The 17194-nt window shown below is 40.6% G+C and overlaps 2 protein-coding genes across 4 annotated transcripts in view; both read right to left on the reverse strand.

The window, feature by feature from the left end:
• Nucleotides 1–3823, reverse strand: part of enpp2 (ectonucleotide pyrophosphatase/phosphodiesterase 2) — a 28179-nt gene extending 24356 nt beyond the window's left edge. For all 3 annotated transcript variants that reach the window (XM_080769219.1, XM_080769218.1, XM_080769217.1), the window contains exon 1: nucleotides 3736–3823. In XM_080769219.1, the coding sequence (XP_080625345.1) occupies nucleotides 3736–3753 (18 nt within the window). In that variant the 5' untranslated portion in view covers nucleotides 3754–3823. The remainder of the gene's footprint in view (nucleotides 1–3735) is intronic.
• Nucleotides 3824–4946: 1123 nt separating this feature from the next.
• Nucleotides 4947–17194, reverse strand: part of taf2 (TAF2 RNA polymerase II, TATA box binding protein (TBP)-associated factor) — a 32342-nt gene continuing 20094 nt past the window's right edge. The window contains exons 19-27 of the mRNA XM_080769228.1: nucleotides 16207–16317; nucleotides 15812–16005; nucleotides 14621–14760; nucleotides 14323–14392; nucleotides 14086–14198; nucleotides 7919–8148; nucleotides 7359–7523; nucleotides 7083–7185; nucleotides 4947–6227 (exon numbers count right to left, since the gene is read on the reverse strand). Of these exons, the coding sequence (XP_080625354.1) occupies nucleotides 5917–6227; nucleotides 7083–7185; nucleotides 7359–7523; nucleotides 7919–8148; nucleotides 14086–14198; nucleotides 14323–14392; nucleotides 14621–14760; nucleotides 15812–16005; nucleotides 16207–16317 (1437 nt within the window). The 3' untranslated portion in view covers nucleotides 4947–5916. The remainder of the gene's footprint in view (nucleotides 6228–7082; nucleotides 7186–7358; nucleotides 7524–7918; nucleotides 8149–14085; nucleotides 14199–14322; nucleotides 14393–14620; nucleotides 14761–15811; nucleotides 16006–16206; nucleotides 16318–17194) is intronic.

Here is a 17194-nt window from a genome sequence, read left to right on the forward strand (position 1 = left end):
TGTTACAAGTAAAAGCTCATTGTCATTCTGCTTGAATCAAATATTATAAATCGCTACATCCAACTTCGCTTAGAGATGATGAGAATCAAGAGAAAGGCAACGCTGATGTGTTGATGACACATTGGAACCAGAATGTCAGAAACATGGGAACCAGTATGTCAGAAACATGGGAACCAGAATGTCAGAAACATGGGAACCAGTATGTCAGAAACATGGGAACCAGAATGTCAGAAACATAGGAACCAGTATGTCAGAAACATGGGAACCAGTATGTCAGAAACATGGGAACCAGAATGTCAGAAACATGGGAACCAGTATGTCAGAAACATGGGAACCAGAATGTCAGAAACATAGGAACCAGTATGTCAGAAACATGGGAACCAGAATGTCAGAAACATGGGAACCAGTATGTCAGAAACATGGGAACCAGAATGTCAGAAACATGGGAACCAGTATGTCAGAAACATGGGAACCAGTATGTCAGAAACATGGGAACCAGTATGTCAGAAACATGGGAACCAGTATGTCAGAAACATAGGAACCAGAATGTCAGAAACATGAATGTCAGAAACATGGGAACCAGAATGTCAGAAACATAGGAACCAGAATGTCAGAAACATGAATGTCAGAAACATGGGAACCAGAATGTCAGAAACATAGGAACCAGAATGTCAGAAACATGGGAACCAGTATGTCAGAAACATGAATGTCAGAAACATGGGAACCAGAATGTCAGAAACATGGGAACCAGAATGTCAGAAACATGGGAACCAGAATGTCAGAAACATGAATGTCAGAAACATGGGAACCAGAATGTCAGAAACATGGGAACCAGAATGTCAGAAACATGAATGTCAGAAACATAGGAACCAGAATGTCAGAAACATGGGAACCAGTATGTCAGAAACATGGGAACCAGAATGTCAGAAACATGGATGTCAGAAACATAGGAACCAGAATGTCAGAAACATGGGAACCAGAATGTCAGAAACATGGGAACCAGAATGTCAGAAACATGGGAACCAGAATGTCAGAAACATGGGAACCAGTATGTCAGAAACATGGGAACCAGAATGTCAGAAACATGGGAACCAGAATGTCAGAAACATGGGAACCAGTATGTCAGAAACATGGGAACCAGAATGTCAGAAACATGAATGTCAGAAACATAGGAACCAGAATGTCAGAAACATGGGAACCAGAATGTCAGAAACATGGGAACCAGAATGTCAGAAACATGGGAACCAGTATGTCAGAAACATGGGAACCAGAATGTCAGAAACATAGGAACCAGAATGTCAGAAACATGGGAACCAGAATGTCAGAAACATGGGAACCAGAATGTCAGAAACATGGGAACCAGAATGTCAGAAACATGGGAACCAGAATGTCAGAAACATGGGAACCAGTATGTCAGAAACATGGGAACCAGAATGTCAGAAACATGGGAACCAGAATGTCAGAAACATTGGAACCAGAATGTCAGAAACATGGGAACCAGAATGTCAGAAACATGGGAACCAGTATGTCAGAAACATGGGAACCAGAATGTAAGAAACATGGGAACCAGAATGTCAGAAACATGGGAACCAGAATGTCAGAAACATGGGAACCAGAATGTCAGAAACATGGGAACCAGAATGTCAGAAACATTGGAACCAGAATGTCAGAAACATGGGAACCAGAATGTCAGAAACATGGGAACCAGAATGTCAGAAACATTGGAACCAGAATGTCAGAAACATGGGAACCAGAATGTCAGAAACATGGGAACCAGAATGTCAGAAACATAGGAACCAGTATGTCAGAAACATGGGAACCAGTATGTCAGAAACATGGGAACCAGAATGTCAGAAACATGGGAACCAGAATGTCAGAAACATTGGAACCAGAATGTCAGAAACATGGGAACCAGAATGTCAGAAACATAGGAACCAGTATGTCAGAAACATGGGAACCAGTATGTCAGAAACATGGGAACCAGTATGTCAGAAACATGGGAACCAGAATGTCAGAAACATGGGAACCAGTATGTCAGAAACATTGGAACCAGAATGTCAGAAACATGGAAATGTCAGAAACATGGGAACCAGAATGTCAGAAACATTGGAACCAGAATGTCAGAAACATGGGAACCAGAATGTCAGAAACATAGGAACCAGTATGTCAGAAACATGGGAACCAGAATGTCAGAAACATAGGAACCAGTATGTCAGAAACATGGGAACCAGTATGTCAGAAACATGGGAACCAGTATGTCAGAAACATAGGAACCAGTATGTCAGAAACATAGGAACCAGTATGTCAGAAACATGGGAACCAGTATGTCAGAAACATGGGAACCAGTATGTCAGAAACATAGGAACCAGTATGTCAGAAACATGGGAACCAGTATGTCAGAAACATGGGAACCAGTATGTCAGAAACATAGGAACCAGTATGTCAGAAACATGGGAACCAGTATGTCAGAAACATAGGAACCAGTATGTCAGAAACATGGGAACCAGTATGTCAGAAACATGGGAACCAGAATGTCAGAAACATGGGAACCAGTATGTCAGAAACATGGGAACCAGTATGTCAGAAACATAGGAACCAGTATGTCAGAAACATGGGAACCAGTATGTCAGAAACATAGGAACCAGTATGTCAGAAACAGAAACATAGGAACCAGTATGTCAGAAACATGGGAACCAGTATGTCAGAAACATGGGAACCAGTATGTCAGAAACATGGGAACCAGTATGCCAGAAAGAGGCAAATAAAAACGTTCTCCTCAAAAAGTCATCACTGAACTGCACTATAGTCTATATCTTGCAGCTATCTATGGGCTATCTTAGCCCTTACGCCTTATCCCTAAACTTATTTGGCTTTTCTTTTTTTGAAGAACCTTTTAAAATAGTTCAAATAGCCAATCTACAAGCTCACAACGTGTCGATATAGATCGGCTAGTAGTTGAACTATTTTTAAATGATTTTCAAAGTAGTAAAAAATGGCAAATAAGTAAGGGATAAGTGTTGGTGCAAGATAGGGCCCAATATCTATCAATTTCGAATTGATGCTACAAATAAAAGCTCATTCTGCATCACCATTTAAACTACTATGGAAAAAACCTAGGAAAACTAGGAAAAAACCTTTAAAAACATTTTAACAACACAGTAAGGAGGTCCCTGAGACACAGCAGAACACTTCAGTGGCCCTTAAAAGGTTTGATAACCACAACCACTGGTTTAGTTAAATGATAAACAAGCGCCAGGCAACATAAAGCTTCAGTGAATGTGTTGATGCCACCTGTCTCAGAGATGGTAGCCTACACAGCAGTACACGAGATCATCTGATCAATATCACAGATTTTGATTTCCAGGATATCTGTAAAATGCAATTCCAATCAGCCTACATGTATACAACTGTAATCAACTAAACTATAATTAGATTTCATGGTCCAACATTTTGTGCAAACCAATTTTCATGGTGTTGTCTTAATTGTGCAATCCAAAACTTTTGGTCCAGGCACTGTTTTGAAGGTGAATTTCGAACCACCTTGATATCAACGTCTTTACAATTCTGAAGTCTTTAAAGCACAATGAGAGGGTTAACATCTTCACAACCTCCACGCAGGCGTATGTATGTGTTGTGCAATTGCGCATGAAATAATGCAAGGCAACACGGTTAAAAGGAAAGGGGGAAAAAGTAGTCCCACGTGAAAGTGCAACAGGAACTCTTCTCTTACCGTACCAGTTTCCCCAGCAACATGTTCCACTGTCAATATGAATGTATTCCAGTGCTGCAGGTCAGCTCAGGGGACTGAATGATGCTGATTCTGAACAGGAGGGCCACTAGAAGGAATAGCAGGGAGGGAGGGGGGTGAGAGAGAGAGAGTGAGAGAGAGAGAGAGATTGGCCGCTCATTGGATTGGTTGTGAGAGGAGGGCATTTATTTTCCCTGGCAAGGATTTGGTTGGTGGAGGCAAGAAGAGGGGTAATAAAGAGTAGACAAAAAAATATCTGTCACACATAAATGTAATAGGGGATTAAATGTTAGTAGAGGGCACTGTCACTTCTGTGTGCAAATAAGTAATCTTTAGTGCTTATTTCACTGAACTCAATGGAATGATTCATGAATTCAAGCTTAAGTGTTTGCATGTTACTGTGTCTGTGATATCAAACTATGCAGTATAGCCCAATTGCTTACAACACACCATTAATGGACAAGAGAGAGACAAAAGTTATTACAGGCATTGTGAGAGGTCAAGAGGTGCATAGAAAGGGGAGGTCATAGATCAAAGGATTGTAGGTCACACCAGGATACTGAACCCGAAGGAGTTCACGCAGGAGGTGCGCGCGCGCAGCCGCGCGCGAGTGCGCACACACACACACACACACACACACACACACACACAAAGCTGAAACAGATCTAGCTCATTTCCTGTTTAAATCGCTGCTAGCACTCCTGGTAAATGGACCCGACACCTATTCCTGCTGTCAGATGAAAACCTTCCCAATCCAAAACGGTGAGGTGAGCCACAGCAAAACCCTAGGCGTTAGTTTAATTGAAAGTGTAAAAAAATGCTTGTCACTCAGAGTTAACGGGGTTGTCCAGGATTGCTTTGGACACAATACATTAGGATTATATTCACGTACATTAGTAGTTTTAGTTGTAGATTAAAAAAAAATGATATGCTGGACATGTCTTTCCCCCATCATGAATAAAATCATACAGTTTAAGGTTACCGTTATGTAAACACATACAGTACATATTAACCTATTACAGCCAGACATAGATCTAAGTGCATGTGTTGTATCTGCTATTTTCGGTTTGCTACACCAACCTATGACACCAACACAAAACTATGGTCTATGGATGCTTTAGTTCAAGGGGTTGATTATTCACATGATAGATTATACCACTGTCCTTATTTTAAGAACAACAAGCACAGGATTCTGAGAAAAATCTGATCCTTTATGTCAGTGGAAATCCATCTCAACACTTTGTGAAAGCTAGTTAAAACACTGGTTAAAACAAACAAACAAAAAAGAGTTGTGTATAACGCAGTAAAGAAAGACTATAAAAGACGTTTACATGGCTCTGTTTAAATTCTACAGTACAGTTATATTGTGTTCTTTTTGCATGGATTTTGCACAATCCGTTTAACTAAAAATGCTTACAAGGGATGCAAAATAGTTGCAGATGTGAAAGCAAAAGACAGGGATAAAGATAGATCCTGACAAACTACAATCATATGTAGATCATGTCCCACTTCTACAGGGAGCCCCTAAAAAGGATTAACAGCATCAATATGGGAACCCATTGGCAAAACAAAGGAAAAACAGCACCCTTGAGTCAACAGTCTGTCTCGAGAGACTACCGGTATATAAATGTCCCAACCATTCAAACTGAATTACTTTTATTAATAATGAAAGTAATTAAATTATATTTAGAGATGTCGATTTCTGGATGATTATTGTACGGTAGTCATTATGTAACTGTGAAATAGGGGACTTTCCTCAAACCGCTGGTTCCTGGAATAATCAGTTCCATCTAATTAGCAGAATGTTCTAATCTGCTAAGAGATGAGAGGCCCAGTCAAAACCGAATGGGTAAATCAATTCAATTCAAAAATCATGCCATTTCCCTTCACTGGTCACTTACTGAATGTTGGCATTGAGCTGTGGAGACAAGTTTCTCCAAAAGGGTGGTGGTGTCTGTGTAGAGAGAAGAGTATGTGGAGATGGGAAAGTGTGTGTGTGTGTGTGTGTGTGTGTGTATTTGCGTTTCGTGTGTGGTTTTGGTTGGTCACCAAAGTAGTAAAACGGGGGCTGTTTCCACCGTGAGTCTTAAATGAATTCAACCACGAGGGGAAGCAAAATGGCAAAGTGGGAATCACCTCCGTTTGGAAATGGGTACCATGCTCGAGACTCATTCAGACAGTGAGGGAGAGCGCAGAGACCTCCCACTGGCTGGACTGTTGCTGTATGCGTGGGACGTATCCCTCTCCCTGTCCTTCTCCTTGTCCTTGCTCTCATGCTTGTGCTTGTGCTTGTGTTTGTGCTTGTGTTTCTTCTTCTTCTTCTTGTGCTCGTGGTGGTGGTGGTGGTGATGGTGGCCGTGCTCCCCTCCTCCTCCTCCATGTTTGGAGGACGAAGAGGAGGTGGTCTCCTTGGAGAATGATGGCACAGGCGTGGCAGGCATGGAGAGCATGGGCTGTTCAACCGACGGTGGTTCTTTGCCTAAAGACGAAAGAAGGGGAGGAGAGAGGTTTTTACAGTAGTTGGGTGTGTGACTGATGTTAGGTTCTTGGATTACTTGTGATCCTAGATGCCTATTTCTATGCATTTGATGTTGTCTTGTGTTATCCTTGCTTACTGTAAATCGCTCTGGATAAAGAACGTCTGCTAAAAGTGTGTTTGGATTGTTGGATTACAGTGCATTTTTTGAGTGGTGCAACCACTCCAAGGAACAGCTTTGTCCCTATGTGACTATGTCCGTTTAGAGTACCAATAGGGGGTGCTGTTGCACCACTCGCTTCAGACTGGCCTGATTTTAGATTGTACCTACAGTAGGGCAACAAACTGTTACAGTTCAACACACAATACTGACTTCTATTTGCACTACTTGTTCATCCTACTGCTGCATGAATGTATATGTAGTATATGTTCTGTATATTTAACCAGTATTTTCTATGTATTCTATATTCAGTCATTTCTTCTATTTTGGCAGCAACATAGACAACACATGGAATGTGCATGTCTAAAAAGTACATTTTGTATATCCTTGGTTCAAAATGTATTAATCTGTTTTTTTCTCTATAGATTCTATTGAGTCTATATACCATAATTCCAAAATATTCTACCTCATTAGCCCAGGGAATGTAAGCAATTCTAAATTGTAAACTATTTTGTAGGCTATGGTCATTCAAATCACTCAGGGGTGTCAAACTCATTTTAAAATATGACTTCAAGCGGGCTAGTATGTTGGAAATTGTATTCATTAGATTATAGGTATCATCTTTTTTCTGTATGTCTCTACTGTAGCAGGTTGAGGTGATAAAAGCCTGGCTGTCTTGTGTGTGTGTGAGTGTTAACCTGGTGTGGAGGGTCTCTCTAGCAGGTTGAGGTGATGGTGTATAAAAGCTTGGCTGTCATGTACAGTTTCCATGTCAATGTCTTCCTCTTCCATTGCACTGAACTGAAAGACAAGACAATAGCAACCAGACATCGGACATCAATTCAAATTAACATATTTCCCCAGCTGTAACTATGTTTACTGTCCTTGTTTTGTCACTCGTTATAGAGACAACATGCAGTCAACAAAATACTAATGGTGAAATAAAGGTTAGATCAGAGTGGACTGTGCTTTACCCTGATTTTGAAGCGCCCCCTATTCCCATCCTCGTCTTGCTGTTGTAACACCTGTCCTGGCTCTGGAGGAGATCCCAGAGGAGTGTCAGCCTTCCTCTTCATGCCTTGAGGCGGCTGCCCCACACCACACACTCCTGATGAGATAGGGTCTGGCTCCTCATCCATCTGCCAAGGAAGAGAAAACCACATTGAACAACATGTGTGCAATTGTGATTGTGCAAAAAAAAATAGCAATCTACAAACTCACAATGTGAGCTTGTTGGGGCGCAATACTAGGGCACAAATGCAGTATGTTTAATCAGGCTTAAGGAACACAACACCATACACCAGTCTGATGCCCTTTTGTACATCCTGTTACATCAATGTGTGTGATCAACTTTAAATTCAATCAAGAGAGGAATTAGATTCTCTTCATACTGCAAATACTGAAGGCCGGCATGCCTAGTCAATTAAAAATGCTTAAAATGTGTGCCTTAACAGCTAATAAACAGCATTCTGCATTCAAATGTAACTGAACGGATGCTGAACTGATGGAAATTTGCAATCAACTATAGACTTACAGTGGCGTAACCCATGCCGATGCCATGAATGCCTATACTGCCAGGAGTGTCTATCATGGCATTGCCCCCCAGCTCAGGCTTGATAGTGGGGTTGAGCACGGCTTTCTTCTCTTTCAGGTTGAGCACCAAGCCCAGTTCTGGTAAGGGTAAGCAGGAAGGACGCATCAGACCAAACAGCGTGTAGTAGAGGTTCACTGCATCACAACGCAGCCGCCAGTCATGGGAGGTACCTGGGGCAAGTTGGGAAAAAACAAAATAAATATTATACAGGATAGAATATGCTATCCTGTATAATAAAACTTTATTGTGTCAGAAACTGGTCAACCATACATAGTTTGAGAGTCACTGCATTACAGGAGGCAACTGAAGAGGAGGACGACAGCAATGGAGTTGAGAGGGAAAGAGAGATGGGGTGGGGGTCAGGAAGGAAGTTAGAAAGTGTGTGTGTGGGGCGGGGGGGGGGTTAGGGGGCACAGGAAAATAAAAAAGTTAAACTAAAGTGGCGAGGGAGAGGGGGGGGCGAGAGCGTGTGAGAGAGAGAGAGGTGGGGGTGAGAGGGATTCAGATTTCCTGAGAGACTCGAATTAAACTTAAGCTCAAGGAGACATTTAATTTTCTTTAACCACTTTTAATTTCCCCATTTCAGTTTTCAGTACGAACGCTGCATAAAAACACAAACTCACCACATCTCAGGGACACCAGATCCTAAATACATCATTATAAAGGGATTCATTTCAACGACAGTACTGAAAGCTGGAATAAATTAGAATACTGCTGATGCTGACAATCCCAAGGCTAGACTGCTAACATGGGGGGTGGGTTGTGGGTTTGCGAGAAGTGTGAAATAAATGTCTTTAACATGAACAACAGCAGAAACCATTCAAACTACGTTCTCTGACAGCACAGATGTCCAACCCAGAAAAACATCACCCTGTGTGTGTATTTAACAAATGGGGGGTTGTGGGTTAGGGAGATGAATACAACAACCAACACATTAACGTACCACAGCATTAATGTTACCAAACTCTGGTCACCGTGTATTTAAATTGGCACATGCAGTCGGCACAGCCAGAACACAGTGCCAACAGCCACCCACACCGACCTACAAAACTAAACTAAAGCTATAGTATTATTTCTAAGCTATCATATAATTGTGCATCTCCATTGCCCACACAATATAAAGTACAGTGCTAATAAACATATGTCAAAAACTAAACAAAAACTAAATCCATATTCAAGGAAGGATTGTGAGGTTGCTGTGTGTGTGTATTGGCAGACTTGACTGGCACAGCCAGTCTAGCTAGCCAACAGACACATAGGACCCCCTGGCCATTAGTAAATAATCAACCAATGAAACCTGAGGATACAACATAAGAGAGCAGTACCATGTATATGGTCTGGTACTTAAAATACCCAAGAATAGTCCAAGACTTGATAAAACAAATACATCTGAAAAAACACAAATACTCGCTTAACAAATAATCGCTTGGAACACTTTCACAGTTAATGTTGTGTTCTTCCATCTAAGTAATTTCTTCCAAGACGAATATGGATGGATGTTATGTTTCAGTGTTCCAGTTCATGCCTGAGTTTGTACCCAGGGACCTCAAACGTGTGAGATCATAAAAAAGGGATGGCAGAAAAGTAACTCAAGACAGAAACAGGCTTCTTTGGGCAAGCACAGTGAACCTGATTCATTTGAACAGCCTGGGTCACAAGCAGGAAGACTGCTCTTAAAAAAAAGGCATAAGAAACAGTCAAGATGAAGGGGGAAGGCTATCGATCAACGCACCAGGAAAATCAACCATGAAAGATAATTTACATTGTGCTATGCCGGACTGTATAAGGTTAAGCATGTACAAAGAAATACATCACCATCTGTTTAAAATAATGAATATAAATAATATAAATTAATGTTGTTATTTCTATTATTATCATCATCATCATAATCATCATATTAATTACTACTACTATTTAGTTTATAAAAGTTGGATTCATCTTAGCACACAACCCCAAAACAGTTCCTTCATCAACCCTGGTACTGTGAAAACTGGCAATAAGCAGCCAACTGATCGCAGAAATGAGTTAAGTGAAATGGATGTACCAGGCTTTAAGTCTCTGATGGGGTATGTCTACAGTATATACTCTCCGTATCTAAGAGTGTCTTGAATTAAGACGAGTCAAATTAACGCTATAATGGTTAAACATGGATAACCACCAACCTTCCAACTTATTTACAAATGTCCAAACAGACAATTCCATTTGCCTTGGAAAGTTAAATCAAGATCAATAAACATAGATGACGGTTTCCCTACGGTGACAATCTGAGCATTAAGACTTACATTTCTGGATTTGGTCCATTAAAGACCGACTTTGTGACAGTGTGTTGTTATTTAGTCAAATAACGAAAGAACAATCCTTTTTTGCAGACAAAAACTAAAGGCATAATAGGACCAGTTCTCTCAGTGTGACTCCTGGTGGAGCTAATTTAAACCATCTTGGGGTCTGTTTTACAAGACTACAGAGAACCCCCAGACAAAGCCAGCAAGTTGTGAAACAGCAGATTTCTTGCAATATCAACTTCTGTCCCATTCCGTGTAAAAGAGTGTGTGAAATAAATTAATTTTGTTTTGTTTTTCTGTTCATCCAGTAAACCGTAAAACTATAATTGTGACTATTGCCGGTAAAATCATGTTTTTTACTGGCATGTTTTTTTTTATATGACTTACACTTGAATTGGACAGAAAAACTAGTGCTGCTATTCTTGCTCAAATTTAGAAATGAGATCACATAGGTGTCTGAATCTATATTGCTTTATTTTTTCGATTAATCGTGCAGCACAATTTATCATTAGGTGTTAACGGGGACTCGACACGATGGACGAGCCTAGTAATTCATTTTAAAAGAGAGGCGGGCAGGTAGGGAGGCGTGGGCAATTAATTGGCCAAAAGTTCAATATCTGCATCCTTAACAAGTTTAACTGCCACCATGTGGCCATAGAGAGTAGCTGCGTCAGTCGGAATTGGTCATATTCAGTCACTTTCACTTCTGTTTTCCTGGCTCGCAGAACGCCATTGTAAGAAACGGCTTATGTTAGCATTAGCTCACGATGTTTATCTTTCAATAGAAATGTTAATATTTCAATTTGCGATGCAATGAAAAAGTCACAAATCAGATCCGAACCTCGGATGGATGATCATGGACAGCGCTCGTAGTTTCAGAGAGTTCACATGGTATGGTATGTGGCTATGTGCGCGCACGTTTCCTGGGGATGGGGGTATGCAAGGCGTTGCCTAGCAACCGGGCCAGTGTAAAAAGTTGATTTTCAGCTAAACCGTTTCATATCGATAAAGTACATTAATTGATGGGAGAATTTTGACAAAGGCAGACAATGGTTGGATTTTAATTGACAGAATACTATGTCAAAGGCAGGTCAATTGTTACGATATTGTGTTTTGGTTAACCCTTTTGTGATGCTGAGGAGACGAGGGCAAGGTGCAACAGCTGAGCAAATAAGTCACAATTAAATAATTTGGAAAAATAATTTGAAATTTAGCACACACTTTTATCCAGAGCAACTTACAAAGCGCAAGATTGGTGTAAACGGCATGAACTGGGCAGAGGCAAAGCTACAGTTTACCATTAATTGTCAAAGGAAACCAGCAAAGATTAATTTTTGTAGCTGCTGGAAAAGCTACAAATAATACACTGTGTAGCTTTGCATCTGCCTGTGTGAACGCAGCATTACTCATAGTAAAACCCGCTTAAAGAGTTATCAATTTGAATTCATGTAGACTTATGTGCAGGATGTAATTTGTATATAGAAGTGAGTGGCCTTCATTTATCTGAATAAACCTTTTTTTATATTTAATTAAAAAAAAACTCTCACTCACACACATTATGCCACTGATCACTGACACTGATCTCACTCCCCTGTGACAATGTTGGCACCCGTGCCTAAGGTTGCCTACCCCTGATCTACAGTGACAACTAATGGAAGCTTTTATGAAGCATGTTTAACTGTGACAGATTCCGTCTTCAGTAATGGAGGGCCCTACTGAGATTGGAACGTCTGGCAGTACTACCATACTTTAGCCATAGGGCTAAGTGGAAATGGAAACCATAACCTAAGCCTATGGAAGAAAGAGAGAACCCCTGTTGTGATACTGCCGATTCCCCAGGGGGTCACTGAGAGTGCTCAGACAACGCCAGCAGGTCCTCAGCACTCTGTCAGAAGTATGTCCAGTAAAACGCTAGGAAGGAGGTGGTAAATGTAGCTTTCCTCCAGTCTATCATTCCCGTCAGAAATCCTTCATTTGCGTATAATAACAAAAGCCAGCTCACGAAATAGTGAGTACTTGAACCAAGGAACATGAACCGCATATCGGCTACGCAGGAACACAAACCACATATTAGAGCCGTCTGAGGTTGTGTAATTACATTGGCCCCCAGGGGACTATGGGGAACTTTTAGTCGATGCCAGCTGGTTGTGAAACACCAGATTTCCTCAGCAGACTGATTGTCCAGTAAACCAGAGGGAGGTAAAATTCTCATCTAGTGAAAGGTGTTTAGAAAATGTTTATGTAATGGTGATCTTCTGAGCAACTGCTGGCTCTGATACTCAGTTCAGTAGGTCAGTGATGGATAAACATAAGAGTTTACCTGGCTGTTAACCTGTTCAGGTTTAAAAGAGGTCAAAACAATGCTGAATATCCACTGCCAGAAGCCTTTCTAGTCCATATTCACTTATTTGGCAGAACTTTAAGGTAAATATGTAAATGCACAGAGCAAAAAGCTTGCTTTTGAAATGCACCTATTACTACCACAGCTACTCTACAAATACTAATATTACGGTACTTATCCCTAAACTTATTTCTTACAATTTTAAACTTTTTTAATTATTTCAAATAGCCAATCTAGAAGCTCACAACGTGTCGATGTAGATCGGCTAGTTGAAAAATGTTTTTCAAAATGGTAAAAATGGCAGTTAAGGGATAAGGCAAGATGTGCTTGCCTTACGTGCTATTTTCATCCATGCTAAACCCCCCTTTTTTACAATTTTTAAAAACAAATTTTAAAATAGCCAGCCCCTACATCAAAACTTTCAAAATAGTAAAAAATAAAAAATAAAAAAATAAAAAAGCAAAGTAGTTTAGGGATAAGGGGTTTTAGCATGGATGAAAATAGAGCCCTAAGTCTACACATCTCCTTTCAAGAACAACTAAAACATCTTTTCATCTTTCACTTCAGGGGCATTCTGTGTCCTCGACTGGCTTATTAAATACAACTTCCATAAGCCCCTGTGGGTAGAGTAGATGCCCAAGATTGGATTATAGGTCCATTTCTGAGGTCCCAACATGACAAAAGTAATACTACGTTTAAATGGTGCTAGATTCAAAACTAATTCAGCACTGGGCTGAAAGTTCTAGAGCAGCTGCCATAAGCACTTCATAAGTTTCCATCAAGGTTTGCGTCATACTTTGTTTCCAAACATGTTAGACAGCTGTGCAATATAAGAGTTGGGAAACTTTCATGAATAAAACCTTTGAGTTTCTTTGAATATGCATTCATTGTGTCTACAATATGTACATTGTACACTACAGTATGACTTTAAAAAGGACTGAAATATGTATATGAAATGTTTATACATGGGCAAGTTGCAAAACACAGTCACATCACCTTTTGGTTACAATTACCACTGAAACAGATGGCTAAGATATCAATCAAAGACTGACACATATGATATCAATTAAAATATTGATATAAGATATAAATTGACACACAAGTTATAAATGCAAGACTGACATACTATATTAATCACACTATTGACATAGGATATAAATAAAGCAAAAGGCTGACATAACATAAGATATCTATCCAATACTTCTCTAAGTGGGAATAACTCGCTTGAAAGCATCTAATTTGTTAGAGCAAACAAATCAATAATAGATGTGTGTTTGAGATTGGGTGACACAGTAAGTGTACAGTTAGTGTTTGCGGTCATGTGTAAAAGAATATGTGTGTGTGTGACTGTGTGTGTGTCTGAGGTCGGGAGCTTCATGCTCTGCCTGCCTCAGTAGATGGAGGAATTGTGACGGAGAGCAATTCTTGTGCAGTGACAGCCAGAGGTTGGATTGTGAAGCTACTTTACTGTTGAATATATATACCTGAGTTCATGAGCTTCCATAGTTGGTCGACCAGAGCTTCATTACAGAGAGATGAGTCTGTTGACTTGGTGGTGAAGGGTGGGTTCTTGGCCAGCATGCCCAATATTTTGTGTCTGGATGGATACAAATAAAAAAAGATTTGCATTTGTTATTCATTAATTAATTCCAAAGTTGAAATAACATTTACATTTTTACAGTATACTATTTGATAGTGGTATAGGTAGCGTTTCTGCTGACCTGACATAGTGAGCTGGGTCATTCTGGACCATGTTGAGAAGCCACTGCAGCTCTGCTGAACTCCTTTCAACTGGAGGAAAGCCCCAAAACACACACATTAGCAGAGCAATGTCACATAGTAGTACAAATGAACAGAACCGTGTGTGTGTGTGTGTGTGTGCACTCACACGTATGCATGCAAGATTGCGTGTGTGTGTGTGTGTGTGTGCGTGTGTGTGTGTGTGTGTGCGTGTGTGTGTGCGTGTGTGTTTAGGATGAGATCTGTGAGAGAAGGGTTGGTGTTCCTTAAATCTTGCACCTCTTGTATAGTCCACCAATGCTTCCAGCGCAGCGACACGGACGTCCACAAAGTGTCCATACTCAGCATAGGACAAGAAAAGCGACGGGTCACTGGGAATGTGACCATTCTTCTGAAGCTCACGGACAGCCCTCAGACAACTATAAAGAGGAGGCACGGGGAGAGAGAACATCATATCTCTATATGTATTATGTGTTTGAATGCTCCCCTAAGGCGGTCTCTAGAGAAAATGGCGAAGTTCTATTGCGTTCTCACGTATTATTCTTCGTTTACTTGTTTAGACGAAGGCACAACAGTGATTGAAAACGCTGTAGTGTGCATGCATGCCAGGGGACTAGGTGGTGACACACTGCCAGATAGACCAGTCACTCATGCATGGAACCACTTCCGTTCTACTTCCTAATCACATTATTTTACATTCACTGATGCAGCGTGGTTCAACAGCTCTAAACCTATAGACGAACCCGCGGAGCGCTGCACTATGGCACCAGTTATGATTTCCGCTCGGCAGATTTGTCTATAAAATAGCATACGCCGCCGTGAGCCATGACATCACACGTTTTTGCGGTTCTCCATATTGCATGTTTACATGGCAACGGGACGCAAAGTGTTATCAAAGATTTCCAACCTGGAAGGAAGGTGCTTTCACTGTGTTACGGTTTCAACCCCCGACCCATACCCAAATAAGCAATCAGTTCAATACAATATCTGAGGATGAGCCAGCTGCAGTTGTCCCCCCCCACCACTATTTTTAAAGAGGAATATGAGTGGACTGTCAATAGTAATACTGTATGCCAGCCACTTGTTGACAGTACAAAAGAGAAATTAGTTTCCAAGTAAACTTTACTTTCTAAAGTAATGACAAATGTTAGACATTAAAACAACTTCCAACCTATGTGAACTGACTCACTATATTTGTAGATGGTATAGTGGTATACAAATGGCCTATCAGGGGGCATCCTCGTGGCTCAAAGTTAGTAAGTACAACAGCACGTGTATAGCACATGTAGTGACACATCTAAAGATGCACAGAGGGTTCTGTTCATGATCCATGTTTTACGTAACCTCCTCAACATTTGCCTCACTTTCTTCTTCCCCTTTTCAAGTAATCAAGTAAAAAAGAATCCCCCAAATAATCTTTACATTACACCTCGAACAAACACAAAGGACATCACCCCGCCTCAACTGTACCTGACAGTGATGGTGTTTCTGAAGCTGGGCAGTAGTTTCTCCATATTAAGGAATCTCGTAATCTCCTCAAGGATGAGTCTAACGTCAGCATTCAGATTGTCCACTGTCCGCACTTCGTTGTTGATACTGATGGCTGGAGTCAGAGAGTTGGTCAGCGCATCAATCAGATCGGCACGGTAGTAGTTGTCTGAAAACTGGAGAGGCAGAGAGAGAAAGAGAGAGAGGTTAGGGTCAAGATCATAACTTTATAATTATGCCAATGTCACCATATCATTGGATTGGAAAGCGTGTGTGTGTGTGTGTATGTATATGTGTGTGTGTGTGTGTGTGTGTGTGTGTGTGTGTGTGTGTGTGTGTGTGTGTGTGTGTACAGTAGCTTGTATAGTGCGTTTTACCTTGTTCTTCCGGTTGTCGTTGTATTTGATGAGGTCGAGGACAAAATTGAGAACATCTTTGGGGCACAGGTTCTGGACATCTCTTAACAACGCCATGGCAACTGGCATAGTCTAAAGGACACAAAGGAACATGGACATAATTAACTGGCATAGTCTAAAGGACACAAAGGAACATGAACATCATTAACTGGCATAGTCTAAAGGACACAAAGGAACATGGACATAATTAACTGGCATAGTCTAAAGGACACAAAGGAACATGAACATCATTAAATGGCATAGTCTAAAGGACACAAAGGAACATGGACATAATTAACTGGCATAGTCTAAAGGACACAAAGGAACATGGACATAATTAACTGGCATAGTCTAAAGGACACAAAGGAACATGGACATAATAAACTGGCATAGTCTAAAGGACACAAAGGAACATGGACATAATTAACTGGCATAGTCTAAAGGACACAAAGGAACATGGACATAATTAACTGGCATAGTCTAAAGGACACAAAGGAACATGAACATAATTAACTGGCATAGTCTAAAGGACACAAAGGAACATGGACATAATTAACTGGCATAGTCTAAAGGACACAAAGGAACATGGACATAATTAACTGGCATAGTCTAAAGGACACAAAGGAACATGAACATCATTAACTGGCATAGTCTAAAGGACACAAAGGAACATGGACATAATTAACTGGCATAGTCTAAAGGACACAAAGGAACATGAACATAATTAACTGGCATAGTCTAAAGGACACAAAGGAACATGGACATAATTAACTGGCATAGTCTAAAGGACACAAAGGAACATGAACATAATTAACTGGCATAGTCTAAAGGACACAAAGGAACATGGACATAATTAACTGGCATAGTCTAAAGGACACAAAGGAACATGGACATAATTAACTGGCATAGTCTAAAGGACACAAAGGAACATGAACATAATTAACTGATCCTCACAAGAGAAAATGGTGTG

The sequence above is a fragment of the Protomyctophum bolini genome (assembly GCF_963924005.1).
Source record: "Protomyctophum bolini genome assembly, chromosome: 7".
Taxonomy (NCBI): Eukaryota; Metazoa; Chordata; class Actinopteri; order Myctophiformes; family Myctophidae; genus Protomyctophum; species Protomyctophum bolini.